This window comes from Callithrix jacchus, chromosome 4 (assembly GCF_049354715.1).
Source record: "Callithrix jacchus isolate 240 chromosome 4, calJac240_pri, whole genome shotgun sequence".
In the NCBI taxonomy this organism is placed as follows: domain Eukaryota; kingdom Metazoa; phylum Chordata; class Mammalia; order Primates; family Cebidae; genus Callithrix; species Callithrix jacchus.
In genome coordinates this window covers 80284763-80297183 of record NC_133505.1, presented here as the reverse complement: position 1 = coordinate 80297183, position 12421 = coordinate 80284763, and the positions used below count along the sequence as shown (strand labels likewise).

The window sequence follows — 12421 nt, the reverse complement described above, 5'->3', positions numbered from 1 at the left end:
TACTTGCTTGTTCACAAAGGATTTTATTTTTCCTTCACGTTTGAAGCTCAGTTTGGCTGGATATGAAATTCTGGGTTGAAAGTTCTTTTCTGTAAGGATGTTGAATATTGGCCCCCACTCTCTTCTGGCTTGTAGTGTTTCTGCGGAGAGATCTGCTTTGAGTCTGATGGGCTTCCCTTTGTGGGTGACCCGACCTTTCTCTCCGGCTGCCCTTAGTATCTTTATTTCAACCTTATTGAATCTGACGATTATGTGCCTTGGTGTTGCTCTTGCGGAATATCTTTGTGGTGTTCTCTGTATTTCCTGCTTTTGAGTGTTGGCCTTTCTTGCTAGGTGGGAGAAATTTTTCTGGATAATGTCCTGAAGAGTATTTTCCAGCTTGGATTCATTCTCTTCATCACATTCTGGTACACCTATCAATCATAGGTTAGGTCTCTTCACATAGTCCCACATTTCTTGGAGACTTTGTTCATTCCTTTTTGTGCTTTTTTCTCTGATCTTGGTTTCTCGTTTTACTTCATTAAGTTGATCTTCACCTTCTGATATTGTTTCTTCTTCTTGGTCAATTCGGCTGTTGAAACTTGTGCATGCTTCGCAACGTTCTTGTATTGTGTTTTTCAGCTCCTTTAGTTCATTCATATTCCTCTCTAAGTTATCCATTCTTGTTATCATTTCCTCGAATCTTTTTTCAAATCTTTTTTCAAGGTTCTTAGTTTCTTTGCATTGATTTAAAACATGTTCTTTTACCTCAGAAAAGTTTCTCATTATCCACCTTCTGAAGTCTAATTCCGTCATTTCATCACAGTCATTCTCCGTCCAGCTTTGTTCCCTTGCTGGTGAGGAGTTTTGGTCCTTTCTAGGAGGTGTGGTATTCTGGTTTTGGGTGTTTTCCTCCTTTTTGTGCTGGTTTCTTCCCATCTTTGTGGATTAATCCACCTGTTCTCTATGTAGTTGCTGACTTTTCGATTGGGTCTCTGAGTAGACGCCCAGGTTGTTGATGATGAAGTATTTCTCTTACTTGGTTTTCCTTCTACCAGACTAGCCCCTCCACTGTACAACTGCTGGGGTCCACTCCAGGCCCTGCTTATCTGGGGTGCACCTATAGCAGCTGCAGGACAGTGAGGGATGCTACCAGTTTCTTTTTCTGCTATCTTTGTCCCAGAATGATGCCTGACAAATGTCAGTTTTTTGGATATAGAGGGGTCAGGGAGCTGCTTGAGGAGACAGTCTGTACTTTATAGGAGCTCAAGTGCTGAGCTGTGAGCTTTGTTGTTCATTCAGGGCTGTTAGGCTGCTACGTTTAATTCTGCTGCAGCAGAACTCATAAAAAAACCCTTTTTTCCTCAGATGCTCTGTCACAGTGGTGTTGGGGGTTTCTTTGTGAGTGTCCATTATGCTGTCGTGCCCATCTAGGAGGCAGTCTAGTCACTATTTGCCTGCCGAGGCTCTGCCCTGCTGGTGTGAGGTTCGCCCTGTTGCTGCAGGCTCTGCTCTGCTGCTGCGCTCTCCGCCCTGCTGCCACTGGCTACACCCTGCGGCAGAGCCTCTCTGTTGTAGCTGGTTGCCTCAGCAACAGCAGGCTGCATCAGCAATGCGCGTGTATCTCAATAGGGGCGGATTGCCTCGGTAATGGCAGACACACCTCCCCCACCGAGCTGCACCGTCCTGGTTTCAGCTATGCCCGCAGGGATCCTCTCCACCCAGAGCGTTTGGAATCGCTGTTTTGTTTGTCCCACTGCGCTACCCCAATCGCTGTTTCCCTGGAATTTCCTGGCCTGGCTCACTGTCCAAGTCCCATTCAGCCTCAAGTTCAGCCCTCTCAAGTCTCAGATTGCTGGTTCAACAGGGCACCCGAACCAGTGCACTTTGTGCGGTGTGCTGTGTAGCGCCGCTGCGCTACAGCGCTGGTCACCGGCTGCACCGGCTGCCAGCTGCACCAGCCAAAACCTCTGCCTGGTGTCCCAGGTCTCTTTTATGCCTGGGAATTTCCCCGTTCTGTGGGCAACAAAGATCCATCTGGAAATGTGGCCCTTACTCACCCTCTCTGTGCATTCATCGAGAGCTTCAATCCTGGGTTGTTCTCACTGCACCATCTTGAGTCCCTTCCATGTGATTATATTCTTAATGTGTCACCAAGCAAGCTACTTCTTCATCCTGTTAGGAATTTGTATTTCTAACAAAAAATAGCTACCATATTTTATTAACTTCTATCCACTACTTTGTAGACAGGATTATTAGTCTTTAAAACAACCCTAGAAGGTAACTATAGTTATCCTCCTTTTACTGATAAAAAATTCATTGTTACTTAGCTATTAATTGCCATAGCTGGGATTTGAGCCCAGGGAATCCTGAGTCCGAAGCCTGTACTTTTTCCACTAAATCCCATTTTCAGTGAGTTTGTGATCAGGGATGATTATAATCACATGTGACATTTTTATATTGCTGTAAAGAACAGATATAGTCAGTGACAAGTAGTAGTTGGCTGAGTCAATTGTTAAACCAACATTTGGATTTGAGATGGCACATTCTCATGTCTAATCCTGGGATCTCACTGCTCTCCAGCCTTATCCATATGCTGGCACAATATGAATATGGTGTATTTTCATTATTAATATTATGACAATGTCATTGAAGATTTAAAAGTAGAGAATTTAATGAGACAATAGCAATCAGTGTTGTAATATTAGCTCTAAAGAGCTTACCATATTCTATCAGGTCTGAGATACTTTTTACTGCCCCCCGCCCCCCGCCTTTATTCTGCAGCTAGAGAATCATTCGAAGATTGAAATATAAAATGAGATGACTTAGGCTCACTGCCAAACCCCATTTCTTTTCAGGTTTCATTTGTGCAATACAGTGATGAGGTCAAGTCTGAGTTCAAGCTGAACACGTACAATGACAAGGCCCTAGCCCTTGGGGCCCTCCAGAACATTAGGTACAGAGGAGGAAACACAAGAACAGGTAAGTGTATATGTAGACCTTTACTCTCCAAGCAATTGTAGTAGCAGAACTGAGTGTGTTATCTCACACTAATGTCCAGGTTCTTATCAGTTGTGTGTGACTAGTGGCATTTGGGTAGTTTTTACTGAGGTGACACTAAAATGTTCCATGCCACATTCTGTAGGCAAGGCCCTCACGTTTATCAAGGAGAAAGTCTTGACTTGGGAGAGCGGCATGAGGAAGAATGTCCCTAAGGTGTTGGTTGTGGTCACGGATGGTCGGTCACAGGATGAGGTCAAGAAGGCGGCTTTGGTCATCCAGCAGTCAGGCAAGCACATACATGAATTTGATTGCACTTGCAAGTTTTAAAATTTTTAAATGTTCATGAATGATTGCAAAAAACTAAATTTGCTGATTTTACATTATTGTTCCTGTTTCACTCTGCACTGTATACCTTTGTAATGCATAATGCTAGTTTATATTTAATTATGGAATGGTTTGCAACTGCTCAAAAATGATGTGGTATATTCTTTGTGTAAGATGCGGTTCAGGATTGACCAGGGGCAAACCACATTTTCCCATGGTGGCTGGAAGGCTACAGAAAGCAACAATAGTGGGATGATGCTAGAGCAGGCTTCCTGCCATAGCAGAAATGAATCTTGATACTGCTTCCTGTGCAAGGAGAGAAAAAGGGAAGCCTTTAACTTTAGCACATCTTTGTAGATGCAGACTTAATGATTGTTAAAAGACATTGCAAAGAAGGACTATTGAGGTCTCAGGGAGCCATCTCTGGGATAGATCTTGCCAATCAAATATACTGACAGCCTCCTGTACACACTGTCCTTTGGATTAGTTATGATCATTATAGATGAAAGTAGATCTTTTCAGTACTTGCATTAACAATCCCCTATCCCTTGCTGTCCCAAGCAGGGTCTAAGGTGGATATATTTTTAGAGAGAATTTTATGCATAATTTATTGTAGTAAGTTATAAAGTGCTTAATTACGTAGAACTTGTCATCTCCACATGCATGATTCTTTGGCTAAAGTTATGAGTTATAATTAGTGCTGTCGTACTGTCTTTTTTCAGTAGAGGTTGTTCTTGCTGATCTTTTATAAAATGTATTGCCATTATGTTATACACCTTACACAGATTTCTGCATATTTGTGACTCCTGGTAGATTTAAGTTTGGGCTTGTGAATATTGCTTCTCACATTACCGTGTTTATATCTAAATATATTCCTAATTCCTTATATAGCTTTTTTCCCCCTAATGTCGAGTTTAGCTTTTGGAGTGAAAAATGTGCTTACTTGTCATAGCCTAAATTTGCTTATTTGTCATAGCCTGTTTGTTGCCAGTGGGAGTTGTAGAATCCGTTTTCAGGATGTCCAAAGTTCTGCCTTCGAGCCTGAGTTTCCAGAGATAATCAGTTTCAAGAGTCCAAATTTTAAAGTGAGCCCTTGATGTCTGAGTCACAAAGCTTAAAATATTAATGGATGCAGAACTCATGTGTCTATCAGGTCTGTGGATTTGTGGAAGGCAGTGTGTACCACATGAAGTCTTTTTGCTATTAAAATCTTCATATTTGAATTGTTAGGATTTTGTCTCAGGAAATCAAATTAAATGAGTTTTGTAAACTAGAAAATAGAGAGACCTGGAAAAAGTGTTTATTTATTAAAGAGACTTTATGTCAAATAAAAGGACTTGCTGTATACAATAAGAAAATACAGCATCATTTCTGATAAGAATTTTTTTGCACTGTTGTAACAAGGACAGAAAAAGCGATATGTGATTCATTCTATAAATGCTACTTTGCAGGGTTCAGTGTCTTTGTAGTTGGTGTGGCTGACGTTGACTACAATGAGCTTGCCAACATTGCCAGCAAACCAAGTGAACGGCACGTGTTCATTGTGGATGACTTTGAATCTTTTGAGAAGATCGAGGACAATCTTATCACATTTGTTTGTGAAACTGCCACTTCAAGTAAGTCACAGTCAACATGGATCTATAACCTCACTTATTCTGAAAAATAATTATTTAGTAGATAATTCTGTATCTTTTGTGGGATCAAGTCTGTGCATAAATAGATCCTGGGAAATCACTTGAGGACCTGATGAATCATTGTTCCTATTGAGATCATGCTAAATGTATGCTTGTCAGAGTCCATTTTTAGCCTTGAATATGTAATTTCCTTATATGGAAAGTGTTTTAGTATATCCTTTTCCCACCACCCCAGTGCCTGTGACCTTTGGTTAAATTAATCTCAGCCTAAAATTGCATTCTGTGAGATGAAGGTTTTCCCCATTAGTAATCAATTGTTAGTCGTCTGTCAACATCTGTGCTTCAAAAGAGCAATGAAAAAAATGGTTCCTCAAAAATTCAGTTGGCTCCCATTTGTTTGGGTTTAGATTTTCAAGTTCAGCTTTTTAACTACAGTGTAGAACCAGAGATTGATTATTTAAGTCAATTTATTCTTATCACCATTCATTAACACCATTTCCTGGGGTATAGATTATAGAGGCAATTAATCCTCCATAATTGCCAGGAGGCAATTCATCCTATAGATTAGGGGTCTGCGGCTAGTCCAGATCCCTGATCCTAGACAGCGTTATGCTCTATAAATATAATATTCCCTCCATTAAACGTTCTATTAAAAACAGAACTCTAGTTAGAGTAAACAAACTTTCATGGTTTACTATGAAAACTTATGCTGAAGTTCTGGAGTGGAGCTGCACTGGTGAAAGTGAGTAGTGTGTTGGAGTGGTTTCTCCTCTGCTCCAGGTAGTCCTGGATGCAGCTATGCAGCCATATGGTACCCTCAGTACTGAGGGGTCCAGAGCAAAAACTACTGCACTCTTGTTACTGTTACATGGTGTTTGTTAGCCAGTGCGAGGCTTGGAGACTTGGCAGAGAAGAGTGTCGAGGATGGACAAGCTCCTCCTACCTTTGCAGAAATCTAATATTCCCGGGGAGGGAAGTTCTTTAAATCTATTGAAAAACATGAAAAATTCCTCCTTTAATTCTATTTTATTTTTAAGAGTACTGTAAAATTCCATTTGGGCTGGGCATGGTGGCTCACGCCTGTAATCCCAGCACTTTGGGAGGCTGAGGTGGGCAGATCACAAGGTCGAGATCGAGACCATCCCGGCCAACATGGTGAAACCCCTCTACTAAAAATACAAAATTTGGCTGGGCATGGTGGTGCATGCCTGTAATCCCAGCTACTCAGGAGGCTCAGACGGGAGGATTGCTTGAATCCAGGAGGCAGAGGTTGCAGTAAGCTGAGATTGCACCACTGCACTCCAGCCTGGGGGACAGAGTGAGACTTTGTCTCAAAAAAAAAAAAAAAATCCAATTGGATTAGAGAATGTTAGGGAAATATTTGTTATGCTGGTTAATAGTATAATTTCTCCTACACATAGGAAGTGTACAAAAAATAATTCATAAAAGATTAAATTGAGAAATTATTTTAATAAAGAATGAACAATGTCGTTACTTGAAATATGTTCATTGCTGCTTTCTGTGTGTATATAATTTGTACATCGTGTTGGTGAATCATACTTAAAGAACACTGTACATTGCAGGTTGTCCTCTCATTTATTTGGATGGCTACACCTCACCAGGTAAGCATTTATACTTTTGGGCTAATTAATTTCCAGATTTAACCAATAAAATAATTAAAATATACTCCTTTTAATATTTTCGTTTCTGATGTAAAGGTTTTAAGATGCTTGAAGCATACAATCTGACAGAAAAGAATTTTGCTTCTGTACAAGGAGTATCTTTGGAGTCAGGGTCTTTCCCCAGCTACTCAGCTTACAGGATTCAGAAGAATGCGTTTGTGAATCAGCCTACAGCGTAAGTGTGATAACAGGAGATTCTCTTTTTCTTAAGACCTGCAAAAGGTTCTTGGAATCTTTGCTGACTTCCCAGAATCCTGGAACTTTAGAATTGTTGAAAGACTGCTTATGGATGACCCTGATTGGTTTTCTTAAATACAGTTGGGTTTTTTCAGGTTACATAGTTGTTTGCACACAGGAGACTAAGACTCAGGCCTCATTATTCCCAGATCCAAGAAACTCATGCTGGTAACAGATTATTTACCCTTTTGAATTTAAGGCTAGGAAAGCTGTTAAAACAGGAAGGCAACTTATTATTTTGAACATTTCTCCCTGTGGTGCAGAAGACAGGATGGAATAAGTGCAGAATGAGAGCAAACATTCCTTTTCATGTTTCAGACCTCAAGAAAATGAAAGGTAGTTTTTCTTGTCCATGATCAGATGGTTGGCAGTTTTTACTGGCTGATGCTCTAGCAATGTGTTGTGTAGCTGTTGATATTATTTTACTTCATGAACATTTGAACCTGGGTATGATAACTGAAATCTGTATTTCTTATTCATTAAAATGAAAACTTTTTATGTTGAAAAACATGTTTGCAAATTTATGGAGAGAAAAGAATAATGAGAAATAAAGCTATTGGAAGCTCAGGGCAGGGTCAGAAATGATGTGTGAAATATGACATACTCTGAGAAAGCTGATGGAAACTTCAGACTAAAACGAAAGCTAATTTATTTTAAGAGGCACAGATCGTATTGTTGTAGTTTGACCGCATTGTGAGTCTCTAACTCTTATAATGGTTAACCATGTTGGCTCAGAGTTCCAGGTTTTTCAGTTAACCTTAAAACCCAGTGTTTAACTTCTCTAGTCAGCTCAACATATGATTTCTACATTTTAACTTAAGGCACCCTATTGTTTTCTCAAGAGTCAGAACTTCTGACTGAAAGGAAAGAATCATAAATACAATTACATAATTTTTTCACAAGCACTAATTAAGGAGGGAGAAAAATGGACTAGGTGAGAGATGAGAGTTGATGTGGAGAAAATATTATTTTTAATATAGAATATTATAAAGATGGTCCTTGAACATATAAAAGATATCACGTCAACGTACCCAGAACATATGTTTTAAAAGCAAGATGGCATTAGTGGTGTGGTATTAGGACATAGAAGTTCTGTGTCCTCTATCAAAATGCATGAAGGAATAGCTTCTTTTCTCTGAGTTTATTATCTGATTCTTTTTCTTACCTTCAGGAAGAGAGTGTTATTAAATGGCCTCAGATAGAAAACCATCAATTCCACCTCAAAGATTCCGCCAGAACCATAATTGACTAAATTCTGGAGGGACATATGGGACAAATTTTTTGTTTTTTGACTTACAGCTTAGAGCCAAGAAACATTTCCTTTTAATTGATTCACAACCTTTTATCATCACTAAACGTTTGCACATGTATATGGCCTTCATATTTAAAATGGATTTTGTTTTTGGGAACATATGAACTCTGGGGGTGATTTATTTGATTTCAGGGGGGAATTTGGAAGTGTAAAAACTATCACTGATAGGGAGGGTGAGAGAAATTAAAACCTTAAGCCATTTTATGATCTCATACACCTGACATTGGAAATTAAATATATTTAGTTGGATTCATTCTCCTTAAATGATATCCATAGTTATGATATTTATTATTCTAAAATAATCATTTAATTTTATAATCCTCTGTATGCCTAGAAAAAGTAGGTATTAATAGTAGGATAAAAAACTATTTTGTAATCTCCCAGACTTTTTGACTTTATCAATTAGAAATAATTGATTACAATTTACATAATGGATCTTTTGCGTTTATTCTTTTGATGCATTTCCTATATTTTTCTCCTTCTAAAGAGAAGTCAGAAGGAGCCAGATTGTTACAAATAGCCTCTAATATTACCCATATGAGATTCTGGTGCAAAGATTTAATATAGTCTCTGTTCTTGATGTGAACGCAATTATTCTTTCTTTCTTCTTTTCTTTCCTCTTTTTTTCTTTCTTTTGTTTTATCCAACAGAGACCTACACCCAAATGGACTTCCTCCTTCATACACCATTATATTATTATTCAGACTTCTCCCAGAAACTCCCAGTGACCCTTTTGCAATTTGGCAAATTACAGACAGAGACTACAAACCACAAGTTGGAGTGATTGCAGATCGTAAGAATTTTTATCTTAAGGCACATGCATACATAGTTTTGAATTTGTTTTTCTTTTCTCTTTTTAAAAAATTTCTGAATATACATTATATATATGTTTATTTGATAAATACTTTTATGTTCGAACTTTTCCAAGTATAACACACCAGTAAATATTCTAATTGCATTTTATCAAAACTCAAATTTTGTATTTTTAAAGATATCTCCCCAAAAAGAATTATTTGTTAATACTTTAAATAAAAAGTATACAATTCAGGCCGGCACTCTGGCTCATGCCTGTAATCCAAGCACTTTGGGAGGCCATGGCAGGTGGATCAGGAGGTCAGGACTTAAGACCAGCCTGGCCACGGTGGTGGAACGCCATCACTACTGAAAAAAAAATACAAAAATTAGCTGGGCGCAGTGGCAGGTGCTTGTAATCCCAGCTCCTTGGGAGGCTGAGGCAGGTGAATCCCTTGAACCTGGGCAGCAGAGGTTGCAGTGAGCCGAGATCGTGCCACTACACTCCAGCATGGACGACAGAGTGAGACTCTGTCTTAAAAAAACCAAAGTATACAATGCATATGATTTAATGACACTTTTATGTTGATTGCAGCTTCTAGCAAGACGTTATCATTCTTTAACAAGGATACGAGAGGCGAGGTGCAAACTGTTACATTTGACACAGATGAAGTAAAGACATTATTTTATGGAAGTTTTCATAAGGTAAGAACATAAGATTATTTGAGTCTGCTATCTAGAAAAAATATACAGCAAATTTATTATTTATTAATATTTCATGTTAAAATGACAAAATTATAACTATGTCTCTTAAAAATAAAATCTTATTTTAGAGATTTTGGTTAATGCAAAGAATATTTAAAATAAAACAGTAAACTAATAAAGAGCTAACTAGTAACATTTTGATATATTTTTAATGCTTTTTTAAACATTGGAATTATATAGTATATATGATATTATTCACCTACTTTTCTGCTTACCATTTTGTTATGAATCTTTACGTCGTTTAGTTTGAAAAGCTTAATTTTAGTGCATTCTATTTTAATTGATAATATTTATTCTGCTTGCTTTTTATTGAAAAGTACAAACCAGTGAAATGCAGAATAATCATTTTTATCAATCCAAAAGTGATCAATATATGCCAAAATAATTAAGATAAATGTTTATGAGATTAATTTTTATGTGAACACACTTACTCTTTAAAAACACGATTCTCTAGAAAATTTTATTTAAAGTTTTACGATGCGTTCTAGGGGATCCTGACATCCAGAGGATAGTAAAAACTTTTTATTTTCAGGTTTCTAAAGGACAATCAGTTGAAAAATAAGAAGCACTTCTTACTTAGAAAATACTGAAGTTGGGGCCGGGCGCGGTGGCTCAAGCCTGTAATCCCAGCACTTTGGGAGGCCGAGGCGGGTGGATCACGAGGTCAAGAGATCAAGACCATCCTGGTCAACATGGTGAAACCCCGTCTCTACTAAAAGTACAAAAAATTAGCTGGGCATGGTGGTGCGTGCCTGTAATCCCAGCTACTCAGGAGGCTGAGGCAGGAGTGTTGCCTGAACCCAGGAGGCGGAGGTTGTGGTGAGCAGAGATCGCGCCATTGCACTCCAGCCTGGGTAACAAGAGCGAACTCCGTCTCAAAAAGAAAAAAGAAAATACTGAACTTGGAAGCATTAGGAATAAAAAGAATGATCTAGGTTAGGAATGGAGGTTAAAATGGACTTTTAAAAAAAACTTCTATTTTAAGTTGAGGGCTACGTGTGCAAGATGTGCACGTTTGTTACATCTTGTAACAAATAAAAAAGTTTGTCATGGGGGTTTGTGATATAGATTATTTAATCACCCAGGTATTAAACCTAGTATCCATTAGTTATTTTTTATTTTTTCTGATCCTCTCCCTCCTGCCACCTGCTACCCTCTGATAGGCCCCAGTGTGGGTTGTTCCCCTCTATGTGTGGGAATGGACATTTTAGTGGTATTTCTTCATCCATTGGATTATGTTAACAGGAATACCAGTCGTTGCACAAATGCTTAAAATTTCTCTTGTGTAGCATGCAGAAAGAATAGCCCTTATACATAAAAGACAGATGTTTCCAGTTCAAGCTGATTCTCAAGTGAAAACTGAAGAAATTTCTTCTACTTGAGTAGATGTAGCAGTATATCTTACTGTTTCTACTCCTGAGGAATCTTTTTTTCTTTCCAGAATGTTGTTCTTATTCATTAATCAGATTTTTTAAAAGGATGGTGAAGGACTTTCCTCATCAAACTCAAGAAGACTTCCATGTACACATTAGTGATAACCAAAAAAAAGAGAAAAAACAAAAATCTCTGAGTACAATTGTATATCTACTTAAAGGTTTACAGACCTCCGTAGTGAAGTGCAGTAAAATGAATGCCTCACTGGCAAAGCACATTCTAGTTTGGCAAGTGTTACTGGCTTCAACTGATCCTTATCTGATATTAGATGTTGAATCTGGCAAAGTTCTTATGAACTTTGGCTCAGTGAAACTTTTTGGCTCAGTGAAACTTACATTTGAGTAACTAAAAAAAAAAAAAGGACTATTTTTATTTTTATAACCACTGAAGATGTTGAGAATCTGCTCATCTACACTGATAATCATTTGGTAACTGTTATTTTAAAATTTCCAACTGTCATGGAATGCTTCATTTTATCTGAATTTTTAAAAAGGCAGCATTTTTTAGAGGTCTGTAGTTATAGTCATTAATTATTACAAATCAAGATAATTTTTTTGCATTCTTTTCTTTATACCATTTACCTCCCCGGAAATATATTTGCATTGTTGGGTTTTATATAATGCCTATTTTTTCTCCTTGCAAGCTCTGTCTTGTCTTTCTCAATTCTCTACCTTCTTTATTTTTTTAAAAAAATAATCTGTCCTTCTTTTAGTTTCTCCTTTTTTTCCCCAGTGTGCTCTTTTTTCTCTTCCTTTTCTTAATGCCATTCTTTCTTTTTAAACAGCTTTATTGAGATGCCATATAGAAAAATTGTACATACTTAAGGTGTATAATGAGGTGTTCTGATATACATATACATTGTGAAATGATCTCCGCAATCAAGCTAATTGACCTATTACCTCTGCAGTTACCATTGTGTGTGTGTGTCTGTGTTGAACCAGTTTAAGAGCTAGCATCTTGTAAATTACAAGTATAAAGTAATACCCCACCCCATTCCTTCAGCCCACTCTAATTTACCCCATCCGTTTAAGTACCACCTTTGCTATCAACTGTTCACATTTTTTACTGAGCTAAGGATTCAAGCACTCTTCTTTCACTTTCCAACTACTTCCTGAATTGAAGTTTTTCAAACTTGGGATGAGAATGAGCAATATTTCAAGAGCAGGAAATTAGTGACAGTGACAGGGAGAGGAATCTTTGGGGAGAGGGGATTAACTAAAATAGTTTAAGGAATGATAGACAGTATTCTTCTTGTAGTT

General features: G+C 38.0%; 1 protein-coding gene across 8 annotated transcripts in view; it reads left to right on the top strand.

The window, feature by feature from the left end:
• COL12A1 (collagen type XII alpha 1 chain) overlaps window positions 1-12421 on the top strand; it is a 141262-nt gene that overhangs the window by 103214 nt on the left and 25627 nt on the right. For all 8 annotated transcript variants that reach the window (XM_035296143.3, XM_035296144.3, XM_035296142.3 and 5 more), the window contains 7 exons: window positions 2838-2961; window positions 3125-3268; window positions 4758-4922; window positions 6524-6562; window positions 6659-6797; window positions 8822-8964; window positions 9559-9668. In XM_035296143.3, the coding sequence (XP_035152034.1) occupies window positions 2838-2961; window positions 3125-3268; window positions 4758-4922; window positions 6524-6562; window positions 6659-6797; window positions 8822-8964; window positions 9559-9668 (864 nt within the window). The remainder of the gene's footprint in view (window positions 1-2837; window positions 2962-3124; window positions 3269-4757; window positions 4923-6523; window positions 6563-6658; window positions 6798-8821; window positions 8965-9558; window positions 9669-12421) is intronic.